The sequence below is a fragment of the Artemia franciscana genome, chromosome 12 (genome assembly GCF_032884065.1).
Source record: "Artemia franciscana chromosome 12, ASM3288406v1, whole genome shotgun sequence".
Lineage (NCBI taxonomy): Eukaryota > Metazoa > Arthropoda > Branchiopoda > Anostraca > Artemiidae > Artemia > Artemia franciscana.
The window spans coordinates 17,472,470-17,495,090 of record NC_088874.1 but is presented as its reverse complement, the minus strand read 5'-3'; the positions used below and the strand labels follow the sequence as shown (position 1 = coordinate 17,495,090).

The window sequence follows — 22,621 nt, the reverse complement described above, 5'->3', positions numbered from 1 at the left end:
AGCAAAAATATTTGCTGTCACTTTTTTCTGTAACAACATTTATTTTATTATTATTATTATTCACTATGGTTCTCAGAGATAGATGTCACCACAACAGACTGGATCGTGTCTAGAAATTTTTCCTGTGTTATTTGTATCCTAGTTTCCTCATAAGTCAAAATGCCAATTTTTCTATATAATTTATTACTTGTGCATAATTTCTTCGTAGTTTCTTTATAAGAGAGAAAGTAATATTTCGTCGCGCTTTTAAGTATAAAAACTGAATATAATCAATAAATTATATTAAAAAAAAACTTCATTTAAATCAAAATATTTAGACGCATCAGGAAGTCAGCTGAATTGGCTCGCAGCAATTAAAACGATGTTGTGGAGCAGAGTTAGTCAAATTAGGGAGCTTGTGCACGACTTGATTTAGGTAAGCTTGTTTTGACTCGACAGATATTTTCCGAGGGTTTCTTAAACTTTTTTTTATTAGTTTCAGCTAAAAACTGAAGAATTTAAGTGCTGGATGCTTATACTATATCTTATACATCTGGATTGTTTAAGAAACTCTCACTTGACAGTGCATTGAGAGAAGGTGGCCAATTGCGTGCATAGCGCAAAAAAAAACTAAATTGAATTATCAATTTAGACAACTTTAAACTAATAGTAAACAAAGAAAAGATAGATCTAGCTAACGCCTCTGTTCTTTTACAGTAGAGGAAAATCAAACTTTCAAAGCTGTTTGTGGCAAACTTCTTATTTATAGTTATAGAAAATGACAAAAGTATGATATTAACTACAGTGGTAAGATTTAGTCTATTGCTTTATTTTCGTGCATAAAATAAAAACAAATAATTCTTATGCAAGTTCAGCCACAACATTTCTTGGTTTCAATTATGTCCCCTCTATCTTTTGTGAAATGAGTATGGGCAAATACACCAAATATACAAAAACCCACTGCATGACTCGTAAGAGTCCAACCACCCATTCTGTAGGGGGGGGGGGGTAAGATATACTCATTGGTTTTGGTTATGGCGACATTTAAAAAATTCAAACAGAAGGCGGACGAAAAAGGAAGAAAAATATAGAAATACCTTTCCAACGGAGGAAAAGAAGCCCTCGAGGTCACGGGGCCGAACTCTTGCAGCTAATTGTAGACACAAAACTGTTCGCATATCTCTTTCCTCTGGTGTTAAATCCTCGTTAGGTCCAAGAAGTCTAAAAGAAAAAAAGAAAAGGGCATTTCAGTAAGTTGATTAATTATTACATTCCCCCAAAGCTTAGAGGCTTGACAAAATATTTTTTTGCCGTTAGAAATCATCGTATCTTATCAATGGGAATGTTATTTAAGTCAGCTTTAAATCTGGACCTTTTTTTATATCATAGCTAAGGTCATTTTAGCGTTTCTTTCAAGGAATTTACAACCCTTGAATTTGTAATGGTAAATTCCGACAAACTAGTAAAAGTGTGTCTTGGCCTGGAAAAACAATGCAGTGTTAATATTACAAGAATAGAACATTGAGAATCAAAATGCAGTATCAGAGGTAAAATTGTTCTCCATTCCTAAGATATCAAATTCTTTACACAGCAGATATTGTAACAGACATAAATTTTCAGCTTGTTGCAATTTTTTTTTCTTTGATAAAATGGATTGGGATCTATCTAGATGAGCACTTTTGATATTTATTGTTTTTTTTTTTTATTGAATACGAGATTCCTGGATTGTTTACTATGGCCACTCCTAATTCTTAATTTGATATTTGGCCAAAACAGAAACAGCACGTATGGACAAAAAAAAAGTGAAAACAAGTCCACTAGACTTTTTTTTTCTATTTAAATTGTTAATCCCTTATTCCTGCTATTACATCCCAACATGATATAGGCCTACCCATACGTAACTTAAATGTTTTGTAGTTACAGATTTGCAGCAGCTAATGAAGAACGAGCAATACTTACAGCTTTTTAAAACTAATTGGTAATGACTATGAAACTCTTAAAATAAAATAAAAATAATTCCAAGAAGATGTCAACGGGTTAAGGGACACTGACAAACTTTTTCTTTCTGTTGAGAAGCAAAACAATAAATATCTTTCCTCATAGTAGGAGAAACACAAAAATTCAGACTAATCCTTCAAGCCCATCAACATAAAGGAAAGATGGGGGAGGGCGGTTTTAGGGGGGACAGAGGAGGCACTTGCACCGATCACAGAAATTTTAGGGGTGCGAAATTTCAGACAAATAATCTAACGATTAATCATTCTGTAATTTTTGAAATTTTGTTTTTATTAAAAATAAAGTAGAGGGTGCAGTTGGCGAAACTTTCTTAATGTATGAAAATTTTGCTAAAATTAGTCTGAAAAGTTTTGGGAGAAAGGGAGGGACTCTAATTAAGATTTTGCCCTCGGCACAAGAAAGGCCAGAGCCGCCACTGGGGAAGGGAGGAAGAATCTAAAGCTGGGTATTTGATTTGTCCAAAATGCTCCAACAAATAGAGGAAGGGGTCGTTTGGATCACTCTTAGGTGGGGACAGGTCCCTCCCATTTTCTCCTTCTGTGCAGGCATTGTCAAGCTAAAAAAGACCAGCCGCATCAAAATAAATTCCTAATCTCCATTAAAAGCTAGGTCCCTTTTCCTAAATCTTTCAGATTCACAAAGTTTCTAGGCCATATTATTTGATCATCAACAACTGCACTGGCAGTTTGCCCTAACTTCTAAAATAATAGCTAAAAATCTCTTGCTGAGCAGCTTAAAGGGGTATTAAGCAGGGCAGTGCATTTCCAATCCCATTCTGACCCTTTTGGTCTACATTACGCTGATGATCCTGCTTTGACAAGGGCTTAGTAAACGATTTTTGTCAATCATATCTCAAATTTAGAAACTTCAGTTGCAACCTTCAGGTATGACAATGACGATTTATTGGAAAAAAAAGAACGTCAACCAAATTGATATTAATTACAAATTGCTACCGGTTTTATAACTAAAAAACTATTTACCTGTTCCAATAGCCACTAATTTACCATAAATAGCTCAAAAAGAGTCAATTTCAGAATGAAAACTATCAGAAAATAGGAAATATTGGGTAGTTTTACGCATTTTCGTGCATATATATATATATATATATATATATATATATATATATATATATATATATATATATATATATATATATATATATATATTATATAAAAATCTGTTATCAAGAAATCTTTCCTCTTATCTAGTAAAAGGTTCTTAAAAATAGACATTTATAATAAAAAAGCTATTTGGACAAATTGCTTTAATACTACAGTTAACTTGAGATGTTACAGCTTGGATATGATTTTTGAGTTATTAGAATTTGTTTTATACAATACTTATATAAGATTTGGGGGTGATTTGTACAAGCAAATTGTGGGAATTCCCATGGGGGGGGAATGCCAGCCCATTTATAGCTGACTTGTTTTTAAATCAACTAGAATATAAATATATGATGGATAAGAATAATCCAATTAATTTAAAACATGCTTTGTCAAATAATAAAAGATATTTAGATGATATTTTGGTTTTAAATTGTAAGGATTTCATTTATATTTCTAAAAATATATATCCATCAGAGCTTATTCTTGAGCCTAGTCATGGCGCTGGTCATGAAGATCATTTCTTAGATTTAAATATTAATATTTGTGATAATAATAAATTAAGTTTTAAAATGTATAATAAAACGGATGATTTTGATTTTGAAGTGATTAGTTTCCCATTCCCTGAAAGTAATATACACTCAAATATCACATATTCAGCGTTTTTCTCACAGTTACTTCGTTATGCAAGGATTTGTAGTAATTATATTGATTTTAAAAATAGATGTAAAATCTTAAGCCAAAAATTGATATCAAGAGGTTTTTCTGCAAATAAATTAACTTGGCAATTTAAAAAATTTAGTTTTCATTATAACGAACTTCTAAATAAATATCAAAAGAATTATCTAGAAATACTTAAAGAAATTTTCAACTAATTTCAGAGGTTCGAGAAATGTTGTCGCAGCGCCATTTATTTTGAATTGTGTTTCTAATTGAGCGGATTTTCTTAAGAATTAGCCACATGGTAAAGATGAATTCTATAATTGTTTAGTTTATTCAAGTTTTTTGCAATGTGTTAATATTTGTGATTTGGTAAAATTTATAATATTTAGTTTACCTATTGTTGCTAAAAAGAGGGATATATTAACAAGATAAGCTTGTTTTGGTTTTACTTGGTTGTTTTACATTTGCTGTTTTTTTTTTCTTTCATAGGCATGTATTTTGGGGGTGATACCTGACACGGGGATGCCATGGATATTCTGTGGTAGCCACAACACTGTGCTGGGTAGAGAATTTAAAGTGGCGAAACCCTATATAGGCCAGTGTATTCTCCTGATGAGCCCTTGTGTTGGGTGTTGCCTCTGAATTATTTGTCTATATTATTTTTTCTATTGTTTGGTAAATGACGACTTATACTTATTGACGACATGACTGCCTGTCCATGGATTATGGTTGATTGTGTATGGCTATGCTGTTTGACCTATGTGATTGTATGGATGAGTAGGGTTAAGGCCTCATTCAAGTGCTGGTCTATATTAATCACTAATTTAGGAAAACAGTCTTCCTTTTCTCCTTCTGTCTCTCTTTTTTTTTGTGTTTGTGCTTTTGCATTGGTGATTCCTCTTTTCATGATATATATATATATATATATATATATATATATATATATATATATATATATATATATATATATATATATATATATATATATATATATATATATATATACTAATTGAAACATAAAACTTGCACACTGGTCAGTTATCTAGACAATGGGGAAATAAAAAAGAAGACATACCCAGTAGGTGAAGGGGATCTTGCAGCTCGAGAAGTCCGACCGAAACCCTCAAATTTTCCTCTACTCCTTGATCGGCTTTTTGTTCTCCGTCTTTCCCTGCATAAAAGATAGTATTATGCTAAGAAGTGCTGAAGAAGATTGAAGGAAAACCAGCATTTCTGACTTAATTCCTGTCAGACTGTCATTTTATAGATTTCTAGTTTTAGTTTAAGAATCATTTGCTTTATTTTTTTTATTGCTTCTTTATTAAAATTTAAAGGGAACCTATACCATAGACATTTTCTAAATGAATTCATGGAGATCAAATTTGGATTCTAATAAAACAAGGATTCCTTTTATTCACCCAATAAACTAGACGATGACATTTTCAAACCATTTTTGAGATTTTTTTTCTTAGAATGTATAGTAGTTGCCCTAGGTACAGTTACATACTTAATACTTAATTATATTTTCTATCTTTTGTTTTGTGAATTTCTCAAATTTTAATTTAATTTATGAATTTATAAAATTTTGCCTCGAACTGTCACAAACAATATATGAAAGAAGTAAATATTGAAATCCAACGAAATTTTAGGTTCGAGCTTTTTTAAAAATTTTATGGTTGTATTTTTAAAATCCTGATTTCCGCAAGGTCTTAGTAATGATACCATGCTAAAACATTTTATTTATTTTATTTTCTCCCTTCCTTTTCAAAACAGTCGTTTCCGAAAAACATGAAATATGGCAGGTCAACAAGCAGGATGTGGCTAAGCCTGAGGGTTTTTATTTGTAGTTTTTAGGATTTACGAGGTCTGTTAATATTTAGCAGCCCCGCATCGTTTTCTTTTTTAAGCCAATTTAATAAATAAACTTAAAAACGTTTTCAGAGCTTGAAAACATGAGCAAAAAAAAATGGTTCACACATTAGAAACGCTACAATGAACGAAATAAGTCGTCCGTGAATTAAGTAAAATAAATGAATTGAGCTAATTTTCTGTTAGGGGTAGTTAAATAATTTTGTTTTCAATACTTTTGTCATGTCTAACTCTGTAATGGTTCTCATTTAATTCAAAAAACCCTTTTTCCAGATCTGCTAATTTCAGCTATAATTGTATATTCATCAACGAAATTTTTTTTCTATATATTGAATAGGTCTTATTGGCAACGGGGATAGAGTCCATTGCACATAATTAAGTTGTAATCGGCTTAAACGCATCAAGGGTTTTCTGATGTTATTTCACTATTGAGATAACGACTGATTGTCCTAAGGGAGTAGGGAAGGATTCGTTATTAAATTTAGGATAATATGTTTTTTCCTGCATGCATGCGGGCGTCTTTCCTGCATGCATGCGTTTCGGAATGCGGGCGTCTTAAACGTCAACGATGACTCGATCATAGGAGTATCAAAAATCTATAAACGATCATATTAGCAAGAATTTATGCGAGTCACTTTTTTGATACTTAGAGGCAATAGAGGATTTTGACGATAAATATAAATCTATTTTATAACGAGTTTTTATCGAACACCCGTAAGCTTTACTCTTCCTGCTTAAGTTTGATAATAGCCTATATACTGAACTGTTTTATTGTACTTGAGGCATTCGTCATTTTTATTCCTTTGGTTTAGTATTCAAACCAATCTTCTTTTTTTGAGAGAGAGAGAAAGATGGGTTTATTAATATAAATAACAAAACAAAACAAGCAAATGGCCCGAAGCAAAGCTTGTTTGGGCTTACAACTCCAATACACATACAAATAAAAACAATACGAAAAGAAGAAGAAAAGAAAAGGAAAAGAAAAGAAAAAAAAATTCAATTACCCTGCAATTCAATCGACACGGAATTACACTTCAAAAAAGACAAAACAAAAGAAACTAAAATCACTTGACCAGTATCGCCTAGAACAAAACCAACATCTTGGCTCCACTCAACTATCAAAACCATAAATATTAAGGCAAAATAGCTTTAATTCCCGCCGAAATTCAAGAAAATTATCAATGTTTCTCAAAGTCGTAGGTAAACAATTCCATGCATGGGGTCCTAGATTTGTTAATCATTGTAAAATATAAGCACCAAGATGAGATAGTATACGTTGCAAAAATAACTATGATACAGTGTCTAGCAGATCTGGTTTGATCCCAGATGGGACTACTCTTTTGATTTTGTTCACATTTTGCTTTGCTAGCAGGAAACCCCAGGGAACGATGGAAAGTCAAGAATAGATGAAGAGTTTCTCTTCATCTCTGTGGTGGGGAGGGAGGGGGTTAGCTGGTGGTAAAATGATTTTAGAGAGTAGCAAAAATCAGAGATGTAAAATCAGAGAATAAAAACCAACAGCGTGGTTTTTATATATACGTAATATATACGTGTTTCATTTTACAATTTTTTTGTCACACTTGTCTTCTTTGTGTCCATTATGGAATTTCCCCACATTCCCTGAGGACAAGGAAATTCGATTTATATTCTTCCGCTTTTTTCTTCCCTTTTTGTATACTCCATTAAGTGCATTCATGTTTTGTACAGAGGGTTTAAGTAAGTTGTTATTATTATCACAAATATTCCTGTAATAGCTTAAATATGCTAAATAATTAGAGACGAATGAAACATTACGGCAAAGCATTTTTTTTATCTGAGTAGGGGGATCCTACCTTTTGTTTACACTTATGATAATAATAATTGAGTCATGATGTTAGTGTGAAAAATTAACACCGTTTAATTGATGGAAAAGTAAGAATGTAAAAGACAAAACCTTCTTTCTCGGCTTTTAGATCGTAGCTTTCGATCACGACTTCGGGATCGTCTCCTATCTCGACCTCCTGGTATTGGTTTTCTGTCACGGCTTCTTGACCTCTTTCTATCGCGACTTCTAGAACGCCTTTTTCGGTCACGACTTCTTGAACGCGTTTTTACTTTATCGCGGGATCGAGATCTTCGTCGATCTCGGCTTCGTGACCGTCTTTTCCTGTCTCTAGAACTTTCCCGTCTTCTGTCTCGATCACGATCTTTGTCCTTACTCTTGCCTCGATCTCTGCTTCTATCTCGGTCTCGACTTCGGTTTAAGTCAGCATCACGACTGAAATGAAAACAGAATTAATTTTAAGATTGTTGTTGCTAAGTTCTTTTTCTGCAGTCCTTTGGATATGGTCTTCAAAATCAAGACAGTAATTCTTGGCTATTATATAATTTTGCTTTGTTCATCCATTTTGCTTTACCGATCAACATTTTTGAAATTTGCTTGCAATTGTCTTTATCATGAAATATTAATTGAAATATAAGTTGAAAATAGCCAAAAAATACGCGAAAATAAGATAACCTTCATATTTTTAGAAAAAGGTTTATGCCATTCTCTAAGAAAATGTCCGAAACTAGTTTTATGTGTGGTATAGATTATGCTGATGGTTTAAGCATCCTAGATGAAAGTGTGAGCAAAATGAATGAACTTATAGAGGTTTTGCCAGTTCAAGGAGCAAGAATAGGTTTGAGATTAACATCAAGAAGACTAAGCTGCTAAGACTATGAATAAGTGAAGGTCAAAAGGTGATATTGGGTATAGAAAAGATCGATCAAGTGGACAACCTCAATTACCTGTAAGCACACACGTAAGCTTCACCCTTGTAAGCACACACGATATGAAAAATCGTAACTCTTTATTCCTTGCTCCTTGCACCGAACTGGAAGTTTCTTCTCTCCTTTTGAATCTAAAGAATTCTAAGTCGGAAGATACTATGGGCCTCTGTAATGATGTACTGACAGCCACAGCTCTGGTACTTGCTCCCCTACTAACCTATACTATTAATCTCTCCTTGTCAAGTGACATATTCAAATCTATCTTTAAAACTGCTAAGGTAATCCCACTGCATAAAAAAGGAAAAAAGAGTCTAATTAGCAACTACCGACCTATCTCTATCCTACCAGTCATTTCATAAGTTCTTGAGCGCTTAGTCTACAATCGTCTTTGTTAACACAATTTCAATATCTTTGGGCTTCCTCATAATTGGTTTGTGTCATATCTATCGCAAAGGAAACAGTGCGTTGTTCCAGAGAATGCACATTCAACCCAATCGCCGGTCCTATCAGGCGCGCCCCAAGGGTCTGTCCTTAGTCCACTTCTGTTCCTGCAGTTCATTAATGATCTTGTACGGGATGGTGACCCTCTCATACACTTTGTAATCTTCGCTGAGTTCGTTCGTTCTCTTCCAGAATAATCACAAGACAACCCAATACGACCTTAACTTTTTTTTTTATTAATAATAAAAAACTTCCCAAGACAGAGATGATGAAATTCCTTAGCGTTTACTGAACTCTGGCCTCACGTTCAAGCAACACGTCAGTTATGTCACTTCTGTTCCCTTACGTCAAATAGCTGTCCTCTACGAAGCTAATAGCTTCTTCACTATGAAATTCTGCTAATGATGTATCCTACCGTATATTAATTATTGTTGCAATGTTTGCGGCAATAAAAGCATCTCTAATCTAAAACCATAGAAATAGCACGAAATAAAACCATAAAAGCTAGTTTCAGACTTCCTCGAAGGTATCCTACCTCTGATCTATATACAACTATGGATTGACTGAAGTTGCAAATCTGAATAAGCTTGCTAACCTAAGACTTGCACACACTGCCCATCACAGTTTTACCTGATAACCTCTCGTACTTTTACACTCCTTGCTCCTCTGTGAATCCTGGACGTCACCTCCACCCACACTCAAACCTATTTCTCCAACCCCGCCGGAACACCAGCTTTGCTCGCGAATCCCCCATTTTCAGTTTTATCATGCTTTGGAATTCCCTTCCCGAAACTTTAAAAAATCTCGAGAGCTTCTCGTCTCTTAAAATAAAAACTGACAACATTTTGAAATTATCCTCCCATGTTAATTTTCAAAATTATTGTGATTTATGGTCTCTATGATTTATTCACTTAGTTTGTCTTCTTTCATTTTTACAATACCATCTTCATTTTCATTTTTTTGAATAAAATAATGAATGGAGTTAAATTTACCACAGTTTCTCGAGAGCTTCCCACCCCTTAAAATATAAATCCTTACAACACATTAAACTTCCCCTCCCATATTAATTTTCAAATTAATTTTGATTTAGTGTCTCCTTGATTTATTCATTGTGTTTGTTCACTTTTGTTTTTTACATTACCGTCTTTATTTTCACCTTTTTTGGTATTTACTTGCTCTCTCTGCTTGTTCGTTTGCTTTTTAATTTTTTTTCTTCTTTGTTTTGTCTTTCGGCTCACAAAAGCTATGCTTTTGAGTCGAAGCTAGGTAACTGAGAATGTTTTTTAAAATAAATAAATTAATTGATTTACCTAGGTAGTATTATTAGTATAGACGGTGGGTGCAGAGAAGATGTAAAAAGTAGAATAAACAAGAGCTAAGAGCTCATATGGCACTTGTGACGAGGCAAGAAGAGCTAAGAGCCAAGAGCTCATTTGGTATGAGCTCTAACAAAATTCTAAGAATCAATAGATTGATTTAAAAGGAAAATCAGAGGCTTAATGCCGGTCAGGATTTAAAATAAGAGCTCTGAGTCACCATGTCCTTCTAAATATCAAAATTCATTAAGATCCGATCACCCACTCGCAAGTTATAAATACCTCATTTTTCTAATTTTTCCTATCCCTTTAGCCCTCCAGATGGCCGAATCTGGGAACACGACTTTATCAAGTCAATTTGTGCAGCTCCCTGATACGCCTACCAATTTCATCGTCCTAGCACGTCCAGAAGCACCAAACTCGCCAAATCACTGATGTTACAGTAATATTAAACATTACATATTTTTAAAACTATACCCAAGAAGCAACTGGCAAAAACTTAAGCACGATAACCGTACCATTCTTTGGATATGTCAAGGCTTCAAATTTTTCTTTTTGACGAAAGTAATAACTTGAATTACATGTTTAGCTAAAAAAAAAAAGGATAAAAACAATTCTATGACGCAGTACAAAAACAGTTAATCGATCATATTTCATCACCATATGAAATGTTATTCTTAAACTCATGAAAATTGGATTAAAACAACAATGGCCCTTGATAGTAAATACCAATGTTAACCGAAAAAACAATGAAATCGACTATTTTCATAAAATAACCTTGGTACAGGGCTTTTCCATGATGTCATCTCATACAATTTAAAATATTTACAATCTTTCATGTAAAGTGCAAATATAAAACTCAATATCTCTTAGTCACTGATCAAAAATCCAAAGGTAATTAAATTTATCACTTAAATCCAAAAACAAACTTTGCCTTATGTCTTCTCAAATCTTTTAAATGTTTGTAATCTTCGGCATAAAGTGCAAATACGAAACTCAATAGCTCTTAGTCATTTTGATAGTAAATGGAAGGGATAAAAGTTACGTCACCGACTATTTCGATAAATTGATCTTGGTAATCGGTTTTCCGGTAATACCGTCTCATATCTTCTGCAAAATACCAATATGGAACCGGTAAACAGCATTAAGCATGGCACTGCACATTTGCACAATCTAACACATGGAAACGTGCTTTAAACAATATCAAAATTCAAGCTTGGTGAATGGATAAAACCTAAACTAATGAATCCAATGATGTAAATATCTTGCCCTTTAGGTATAAGTTACAACAGTAAGCTTGTTGCAACATCGCATGTTCCACAGGAAACACGAACCTGAACCTTGTTTCAATTGGAGAGACATTACTCAGTGCTAAGTTTAAACTGCTTTTACTTTGCTCAGCATTATATCTATATAAATAAAACAGAAAGAGGTTGGCCATTTACTATATGGCAAAAAAAAGAATAGTCTGTGAGAAAGGTGTTTTTATTTTGCAGATTAGACACTTCCCGCGAATCTATATAAATATGAGGCTCTACACTTTTCAATGATGTTCTAGCAAATTCTAACTATATGATCATTTATCTACTTTTGGCTTTAAAAACTATAAAGCGAAACTTAACTTATACTAAAAACTGGTTGGCTTGTTTATAGTTTTCTAGTGAACCATCGTGTGAACTTGACGCTAATAAAAAGATAACACAATGATATCCTTTAATTTTCTTTGCGATGGCTGGATGCTTGATGATGTTTTTTACTAAGCCAAGACTTATAGCAGAATCCCACAAATTCGATTACTTTCCCCGTATCCTATTTGGTTTTTAAGATACGTTTCGATAAGGTCTGTTTCTTAATGACAAGCGTTATATTTCCTTTTCTCACTAGCAAAAGAAGAGAGAAATAAAACCCTTAGCGTCAATACTTTTTTGCTGTATTTTGGATGCCTTAAAATCGTCCTTGAACGACATTGATCCTTAATGTTGATAAAAAAGAAAAAAAAACAACACACAACACAATTTTCAAGTTAACTCCTCTTAAAAAATGTGTGTCGTGCAACACGACACCTTTCGAAGTACCATATATGAATCTTCTTTGATTCACGGAGATCTTCGCCATAGAGGTGGGCCGTAAAAAATACATATACTTTAGATTGATTTTTGTAACACAGCAATTTTTTATATATCCCTACCTACACGGAGACAGAAGATATTTTCTCGTGAGATTTTTTTTCTTTTATTTCTTGTTCTAACATTTATAAGTGTCACTAAATTAGCTTATTTCTTGTTTTGTATCTATAGCGACAAGCATTATTGCTTACCGTTTAATGTATTAATAAATAAATAAATAGAATAAACCAGTATGCCCGACACTACCCCACACCATAATCCTAAAAGCCTCAATATCTAGGCGTAAAAATTACAAAGGCCATTGGGGTTCTTATGTTAACGACGTTAATTTAGCCTGGACTGTGCTAGGTTTTAGCCTAACTTCAAATTTCAAACACACGGCCTCCTATAATTACTATCAAATTCCAAACAATAATAAATTAATAAATCAATAAAACAAAAAGGAAGATTCAGCTAAATAGTCTCTAAGTCAAACGTTCCAGGAGAAGAACGATAGTCCTGGAAGCTCGAGACTATGGAAAGCTCTTTAGCTAACACCAAAAAGGAGCGCTCATTTCTGAGGCAGCTTGTTAAGATGAAAAATCTAGAATTAGGTGATATTCTGGAAAAGTATGACCAGCAATTAAACAATGCCGAAGCTATCAATTCGGAATCGAAGGAGACCCTGGACTAGTAACAAGATGAACTGAAGGAACGGGAAGATTGCTAGTCTTGGCATTTGTATAATTAAAAGCTGCACAACTGATAAGAAGAACTGAATTTTGTCAAAATCAAAAAAAGGAAGAAAAACCATGTCATCGACCACTACTCTGTAAAACCACAAAGCTCATATAGACTCAATTAAAATGTCAATTATAAAATCTTTTATACCTTTTTTTTTGTTTTGAATCGAATTACTGATAAAAGACTCAACTGTACAAGAAAGTATCTTTAATATATCTGCTAAATATATTTATATAGATATATATAAATAAAACGTATATTTTTAGTATATTTGTGAAGCATAATTGCATGAACTTTTTCTTCTCCTCATTCTTTTCCTTTTCATTGATGTCCTGCACACTGACTTAGTCCCAACTAATACAAACACGTATAATTTTTGTGGCACTAAAGGTTTTTAATTCCAGTTTAGCCTAGAGTATGGAACAAATAAATTTTGCTATTCAGTTGTGCACTATCTATTGGGGCCCGACCAATAAAGATATTTTGGGTCCGGTAAGGATACCGATACAATTTGCCGATAAATTCCCCTCTGGAAAAAACAACTTTACCTACAGTTTAACCCCCCCCCCCCATTCTCTGCCCATGTTCGTACTTAGATGTCTGTCCCTGGTCTATTACATACCAAAGAACAGCCTCAAAATTCATTTTTGATTTCAATATTTAGGCCATTTGCAAGAATTGTTTATTTTCTTTACCTTTTCTGACCAGTAGCTTCTGAACACACAAAAGAAATGGCAGATATTTGCGGAAGTGACAAATAAGACAAAATTTAATCAAAGAAGCCGATATAGTTACATAAATACAAATACGTGAAAATCTGATTGAATGAAGTGTACTGAAATTTATTATTTAAATCCAAATTTCAATACCGGGAATTTGAATTTTTATCATTAACGTATTAATGTGAAAACTTCATTCTATATTCATATGATATGGTCTCTTACTAACGAATCTATGCTAGGCAAACTGGATACAGGGGTACAGCTTGAGTTTTAAGATTTGGAGGAGGAATTTAACGAATGTGTCGACAACATCGTCCACGCATTTGCCGACAAATGCGGACACATAAGCTAAATTTCCAAGGTGAATAGGTAAATTTTCCAGGGTGTTGGCACGCGGCGGCGACGCATAAGAATCTCCCCCCGCCCCTCCCCACCTTAAAACAAATGGTTTTAACCGATTGAATCTTGGATCTTTCACACACGGAAGTGAAAATTCATTAAACACAAACCATATGGTTTATTGTATTTTTTTGATTGTTTTGGCAGAAGACGTGGGTTCCTGAAGTCGTCATACATTTACAACATTGCTGCACCAGGTGTGTATTGACAACAAATATAATTTAACTCATCTCTGCTCCTATCTCCACCAGTGAGACTTAGCTGGTGGGTCCATCCCTAATAACTAAACAAGCAAAATTACCAGAGGAAAGCTGGTGCCATATTCTGGACAAGTTGCGCATAAAAAGAATACATCAGTCGATAACCGATATTTCTTTCTCGGTAATGACACTGCCCCTCATATCCTCCTGATGATATCGGTCGGGCCCTACTGTCTAGGTTTGCCTTTTTTCCACATTCAGCGCCCAAATAGGGTAGTTCAGCCTATTATTGGTTGATCATCGGTATTGACGCCAATTGGACAACGAGTGAAAAAGTCCAATGAAGACTGGGCTTTACTTATTTTCTTTCCCCTAAGCATTAATAGTGACGGACTCGAAAATTTTATAAAAAAAAGCATGAAAACGACTTTCTATTTTATTCCCGTCAACTATTGATACAGACTTGACCAGTGTGCATCTTGTTACTAGGACCTTAATACAACACAAAATCACTTACCTATCTGTTGATCTCCCGCGATCGGAATCTCTCCGAGCAGAATCTCCATTCCTCATTTTCTCAGACTTCGTATATGGGGAATCCTCATCCTATGGTAGAAAGCACATCCAATAAAGACGAAAGTAGATAATTCAAGGAAGAAAAAGAAGGCAAAAAATGAATAACAAATCAACTATGAATAAAAGAATGAACATACGGTAGAGTATAATTCTTACAGCAGAAAATTGATCAACCGCAGAACCCAATATGAGATTCAAAAAGCGGGCATAAATGAGCCAAATTGCGAATTATGAGGATCTCCATGTTAATTATTAGAAGAAGCATTTTTGAATTTCTCATTCAATATTTCTATATTGCCCATGCCTTAAAATGTCATATTCTTCCTTCCAAGTTTTAGATCAACTGAGCCCGCCAAAAGTAAATTGTAATTCGACTCATTGCTACCAATTTTCTCGAGTTTATTTAAAGAAGGTCATACGAGCCGGTAGAAAACCCCCAAATCGCTGATAAACACAAACAAGCAGATTTACCTAAAGTTTGTAGCCTTCCGGCGTAATTCGGAATTTTTGAACATAGTAAAAATAGGCTACCTATAATAAGAAATAAACATTAGAAAAAGGACAAAAATAGAGGCAGACAGGATTGACCAAAACAGCAGCAACTAAAAAAAGAACCCAATTAACTGTAAAAGAATATCATATAGCTTGGTAAGGCTGTTTATATAGTTGTAATTTTACACACATCAAAGACTTTACAGTTCATCCATTCGTTATTTTTTTTTTCTGCCGAGCAATGACGTATAACCAACTGTAGTGTAATATTTTAAATAGCCTTTATTAAACACTGGCCAGAAAAATGAAAAAAAAAAATCCTTGTTCAAGAGAAGCTATCCTGTCATTAAATGTTGAATTTATGCCAGGTTTCTCTTGTCAGAAAAAAAATTGGTTGGATTCTTTCTATTCAAACTCATATCCATCTCAAGTTTTCTTTTTTTTATGGACATTGCTGTGAACAATTATGAGCTTTTCCAGCTTTCATTATGTTTCGACACGAAAACATAGCTCTGTGAAGTTTACCGAAATAGCCTAAAGAGAGGCTTTCTAATAGATTTTTCGTTTAAAAAATATATCCTTCAGGAAGAATTCGAGCATTGAAATTGTTAATATTTCGGTCCCAGCTTTAATCTTGGATAAACAACTAAAAAGTAGCCTTTATTATATTATCAATAGAGGCAGTATAAACGATTCTAAAGTTCAAGAAACATAATTTTTGGACTTTAGTTTAACAAGTACATTAATATAAGAATAACTTAAACAGCAAAGAAGGGGTAAACTTAGAAATTAAACCCCATTAATAGAAATTCTACCCCCGTTAGAATTAAACCCCTTATTATCTATAATAGGCAATAACAAAGAAAAAAAAAACAATCGGCCTAAAGGAATGAGCAAAAGTATACATAAAAAATTAGCAAATTTCCACGATATTATATAATATATGTAATATATTAATAACAATATTAATCACAGATTATATCTGCACACAATTCCGAGTCTTAACTATCAGAAGACTTTCTAGGGAGGGAGGGGGTTTGCTGAAAATAGGAATAAGACGTAGCTTCAGGTCAAGAGCCTTTAAGCTTTTCTTAAGAAAGCTCCTTTGGAGGAAGACATCGTCTTACCTTTATACTCATGTACACAGGAATATTTCTTCTTTACTAAGCCCCTCCCCCCTTTTGGACAATAAAAAGTGACTCAAACAACTGGTAAACCACTAGTCACCATGATAAATATTCCTGGAATTCACCTAACTAGAATGATTCTTTCGAATACTCTCCGTATTTTGTTTGTGTTTAAGCAATCGCTTTTTATCTGGCACGGCTTTACTTATTTCTTTGCTTTAAATTCTGATAAATTATTAATTTGTTTTGCAAATCTGGTATTCTTTTAAGTGACTAGATGTGATTCAATATTTCTGCTTGTTTTCAAAGCTAAATATGTTTGGTTTTTCTTACTTGTTGTTAAAAGGTTTAAAAACTGCAGATTGATTTAATTGCCTCTAAAAAGTATCATAGTTCATATTTCAAGCATTCATGTCATCATTACACATGTTTTGCAGCTTTTAACATAGATCATAATATTCATAACCATCTTCTTCCACGGACTTCGTTACAATTGAAGTGAATGCTGCCAACCCTTTGTAGGGGCATTATCAAGATTACGTGGATGAACTACATTGGAGTATAGTTAACAAGACCAAACGCTATCAGAATTCACCAGTCTCCTGGATTATTTTTACATGCTCCTCATGGATGCGTGGACTCTGGATTCAGAGTGCCATATTCGTTTCACACTTTTATTTAGCTTTAACAATGCCAAAGAGTTTTGCTTTAGTTCATTGACAAATAAATAGGAAGTAGTGTCACAGCCGCATTATAAAAGAGGTGAAAGAGCCCACTTTCGTGTTATGAGCCTCGAATTCATGAAAAGGAATCAGAGGAAATAGCTCGTATAGTCCTGAAATGACATTGGAACAAAAATAAATCCATTGTAATTGTTGAAGGCCATTGAAAACTAGAAAGATACAAAGAAAACATATCATTGACAGAACTTATATCGTTATATAGGTTAATTGTTCTCCAATTTAGTTAGTTTTACTCACAATATCCTTGATATGACATATTTTCTTTAGGAGCATTGACAATAGGTTTTAACTCAAATATGGTAATTATTACACAATATTATTTCTATGCCAAGAAATCGCAAAAAAACAGCCATAATTTAAGCAATTTCAACCTGGATTTTTCTCTGAAAGTTTCTGAATAAGAAAGAGAAACAATAAGATTATTTTAATCGCAATAAATCGAGAGATGCCTCTCCTTATAGAGCCAGTGAGAATTGGGGCTAACATCATAGTGGTAGCTCTTTTATTGTATTTTTTTTTTTTACAATTTTGTTGGATTGTCTAATGCCACCAGAAATTTAGCGGTCACTTTAAGACTTTCAATTATTTTTGCCTTTTCTTTTTTGATAATTTGAAAAAATTAAATCAAATTGCTTGAGATTGCTGAGTGAAAAGGTAATGGACAGGGGATAAGATGTTGTTTGTCAGCTCTACCAGTATATTTGAAAAAGCAACAGTTCTGGGATCCATCAAGTTTTCAACTTCTTCCTAGCTCGTAGTCGTAGAATTTGAATTTTGAACGAACTATAGCTTCTATAATCTATAACCAATACAGTAAACTTCTTTTCAGATGCGTTTCAGTACTTTGTGCGTACCTGTGAGTTTCTGTGTGAATCAGCTTCGTTAGTTCTAGAACACTGTAAATCATTATTCGAATGTTCTTCATACTGAACTATTGTTTCATACAATATTAGCAAGATTTTAGAGTATATCCTTCTAACTTCTAACTAGGAATAAAAATTTGAGTGAGAGCCATTTTAGCTTCTGGTCTGAGGTGAGTAGTCAGTATGCGCACATGATTTTATCTTCTTGTCTCCTCGACGATTCTTCAAAGGAGAATGGTTTTTATTTTCATGCCCTAGATCTTCCGAATGGTCTAGTCAGCTCCTTTATTCTCTTCATAATTTTGAAGTTAATGTTGCAATTAAGAGGTTTATTCAATCATTAACGAGACAAGTTGCTGTAGCTCAGTAGAGCTATAGCTCACCACAAGTGGAACTGCTAAAACGGTTTCAAGTAATTCCTACAGCTCTGACCTTGCCTGGCATATTCGTTTGGTTTAGACCCTTCTAAAAAGGGTTCACGGGAAAAATATTTCCAGCCATTGAAGAATTTAAAAATCAGATGAAAAATCAGCTTCGAAGTCAAACCAAAGAACATGGATGGGAAAAGTGTATAAATATTTCTGGGGACTGTGTTGAAAAGTAGCCTGTTTTGAAGTGAATAAACAGATCTTTTCTTAACTATAGCGGCTTGTACCATTCCTCATTGAATAAGCCTCGTATAAAGCTTCTAAAATTCTGTCATTCAAAGTCTATTCTTCAACTTAATGTTGCACCAGGTGTTACTATAAAGATACAAAGGGGAGTAAGAGATAGGTCTTATCCCCTACCCTTTTAATATTGGCATTTCCAGTGTTCTGGCTAAAGTTCCTGGCCTTGCTGGTTTTGCCGATGTTTCTTATCTTGCATAAACTGACGACCTGCTTCTGATTAGTTATTCCAAATATGTTGTTTCCAAAAAGATTTATACTGTTTCTCCTGCTTTTTCTGATGGCTTTTTGCTACCAAAGATAGTTCTGAGTTTCTTTCTCAACTGTAAGAATTTCATTTTCCCTCCCGTAGATTGTATCTGGTGTCTTGGTACCTCGATTACCAATCTTCTTTTGAGTCTGCATCGGCACACTTGTCAGTGTTGATAAAAATATCGAGATTAGTTATTTGGAGATTATTGCAAGCCAAAAATAGATGTCATCAGGTCAAACTCTGCACCATTTTTTGTGACCACTCGGTCCTCTTTACTTCAGGTCATTTTTCTGTTCTTGAGGCAGGTAATACGAACAGATTATGTAAAATTTTGCAGCTTTCTTTGATATCAAAGAAAGATATATCATGGACAAAAACCAATTTTTGGTTAATAAGTCTTATGTTTCTGAAAGAAGTTCCAAGTTGGAAATACAGCATACAAAACTCTCGGATATAACTTATATTCACTGCCTCAACATGGTCATATTCGATTTTTTTTGTCATTGGGCATACATTTTTTTTTGTTCTTATCGTTACTCCATCTTTAGGTGTTTTTTTTCTGTCTGGGTCATAAATAAACAAAATAAATTGTTCCAACACGAATCAACTGAAATTAATAGAAAAAATTACTCTAAAAATCAATTGAGAAAATCGCTTGGCTATTACTTTATTCTTCCCTGTTTCGTGCTTGGTCGAGCTGTTTCTTTGGTCAACGCCGGATTAATGACCCAGGTTTTACTATTACTGCAAGTTTCCAACCAGCAGCTTCTTTAGGAGTTGTTGGATCTCTTTCAAAATTGAGAGTGAATAATATTGCAAACTGACAAATAATTCAAAGATCAAACTTAGATTTGATGATGTGTAAAAACAAGGATAATAGCGTAAAAGAAGTATAATAAAAAATTAAATACGCATATCAAAATAACCGTGTAGCAGTCATACCGATAATTTAAGGAAAAATAAAGAGGACGCCAAAAAGCATCTTGAAATCAAAACTCAGAGTTAACCTGTCTTAAACTTCTCTGTATATTTAGCAAACCCACATCCCCTTGCTAGAATAGTTTTACTTTCCAAGTTGGATGCGTAATTTTATTACTAGTTGTTTTGAAAAACTGAAAGAATTGAAACTTACAGGTCAACCCTTCTAAAATCCCTTTTAACCTTCCATTAGAAATTCAGTGCATATTTAGCAAATATTTATTTTTTCAAAGGCATATTTTTCATTGGTCAGATAAAAGCAAGGCCTACAAGAGCATGCTACCAAGTCTTTTGATTTATCCAGAAATAGCAAGATAGGGCTGCTTGTTTCATAATTTTATTCCAACCATTCTCCAAACATATGCAGACTTCCAAGTAGAACTGCAAATTTGATAACTCAACTGATAGAATTTTTGAAGGGACATTGAACCAAACCTTGGTTAATGTTAAAGTTTACTAAATCATTTTGACTCTTTGTCTCCAAGCCCTTGACCTATTATCTCAAAACCGTAAAATAAAGCCAAATCTCTCCCATATTGGCTAGCTGACTAAGAACCAGCCAGGGTCTTCCAGGAGACACACAAGAGCAACAATAGCATGCAGAAGCATTTGACCAAGTCTTGAATATAGTTTAGGTCTACCCAGATACCTACTTCTCTGTGCTTGGAGCTTCTATTTAGAGACGTAAATTTGCTTGTTTTGTTAAGAATGAGCTAAATAAACCAAACTACAATCTGATGTGCGGTTTGCTGGCTTTGATCATACATTTTAGGATACCAATCATTAAGAACCAAGGCTTACAAGACTAAAGACCAATTAAAAATACCTATGTGTCAATTTGATTGCAATGTTAAGATACCATATGCATATTAAAAATTGATCTATGGATGCTAAAAAAAAGTACAATAAACATCCCAATAAAACTGATTAAAAAACAAAAACTAAAATTTCAACCTTGGAGTAGAAAGCATACAATGAATAAATTTATTGGTATATCCTTAAAGCTTAATATTAATAATAATAATAAATAAAAGATTTTCCAATTTTAAGCCCAGGCTTCTAATTCTCAGAAAATAAGGATGGTATTTGTACTATGCAGTGACTACATGGAATACATTCCATTTGTAATTACTCTAACAAACCAAAAAAGAGGAGGACCGAAATAGATTGCAAAACTTTTAAGTCGACTTCAACAACCAACTATATTATTCAAATTGCAGTCAATTTGAATATCCAAATTAATTTTTACAGTTTAAGGTTTATTTAGGTTGGATGCGTTTTATGAACAGCATAAAAGTCATGACAGTGACATAAGATTAATTTAAAACAACTCAAAAATCTTATTATTTTTCTCAATGAAGTGTAAAAATATAGAAGGATCTTTAATTTTTATAATAATCTTGTACCAAACTCCAGCAATGCATTGGCACATATTAGCTGTCAATTTTCTATCTGTAACTATTTTTATATTCACGTTTTGAATCTTATTTCTCTTGCATTTTTTTATGACCCATGTTCTTAAAACTAGTCTGCAGCAATTGTCATCATGTATATGACCAGAAGGGCAGAGCAAAACCTAAAGGAAAGGAGTAAAATTCAGGATCTGGCGAGCATCTGAGTCCAATGAGCTTCAAGTATTGCTGTTGCATTCTCAATTCAACCCTGCATAAGAAGTATGTATAAGGGCCAAGAATGAAACAATTCATATAATAAATATTCTTATAAGAAAAATAATAGATAGATCCTAAAAGCTAAGTACCTGTGAAATTCAAGCTAATGACAATGAAGCACTGAGGTTTAACAGACATGTCTGTTGAAAAGTGTGATTTAATATTTAACAACTTGTCTGAGGGAGGGGGAATACTGACATGTACTTTTTGCTAACTATTTAAATGAATCCCAATAGATATTGAGGGCCAAACAATGCCACTAATTTTCAGTCAGAATGTATTTATTATAGGACAAAACTACTTCTTGGAACATTTTAGATACTTAAGGAAACAATAGGTCACCAATTAAAAATAGTCTATGTCTGACAATGAGCATGATCACAAGTAATTAAAAAAGAAAGAAGAACTGTTCTACCTTTTTAGACAGAATTAAGAAAACAGTTTACAGTCAAGTCAGTTGGGCTTTTCAATTCTAGCTTCTACATAAAGTTGGAATTTTTGTTGGTTTAAGTTAAGATAACAGAAGGATTGCTACAAAAACTGGTGTGAAAAAATAAACTGTGATTGTAAAACAACTAAATGTTATTAGGAAAATTTCAATTTGAAACAGGAGAATTTACATGTTAGAAATTAACAAAAAAAAAATGACAAAATGAATGAAAAATAAACGACAGTTGAAATAACAAAAAGTAATAGATTAATTTTGATAACCAGACAGACAAGATAATAAATTCCCAGAACACATTTCAGTATCACAAAGGATACTTTTCCAACCAACCCTAATTTTCCCAGAAGTAATATTCCATAGATAACAAATCTTGCCTAATCAGCAATATGTTAGCTGAAAAAAACAAATGGATTACTAAGAACCAACATGTTCACCCTGAACACTTTAATGTGAACTGCCAGTAGAAAAGCACCCAATCAAACACTAATAATTTTA

The 22,621-nt window shown here is 33.4% G+C and overlaps 1 protein-coding gene across 3 annotated transcripts in view; it reads right to left on the bottom strand.

Annotated features, from left to right (window-relative positions):
- Positions 1 to 22,621, bottom strand: part of LOC136033776 (RNA-binding protein 39-like) — a 56,273-nt gene that overhangs the window by 15,505 nt on the left and 18,147 nt on the right. For 2 of the 3 annotated variants that reach the window (XM_065714674.1, XM_065714675.1), the window contains exons 3-6: positions 14,826 to 14,914; positions 7,564 to 7,887; positions 4,837 to 4,932; positions 1,077 to 1,200 (exon numbers count right to left, since the gene is read on the bottom strand). In XM_065714674.1, the coding sequence (XP_065570746.1) occupies positions 1,077 to 1,200; positions 4,837 to 4,932; positions 7,564 to 7,887; positions 14,826 to 14,914 (633 nt within the window). Of the gene's footprint in view, positions 1 to 1,076; positions 1,201 to 4,836; positions 4,933 to 7,563; positions 7,888 to 14,825; positions 14,915 to 15,355; positions 15,416 to 22,621 lie in introns of all 3 variants that reach the window. The other variant, XM_065714676.1, reaches the window with a different exon arrangement.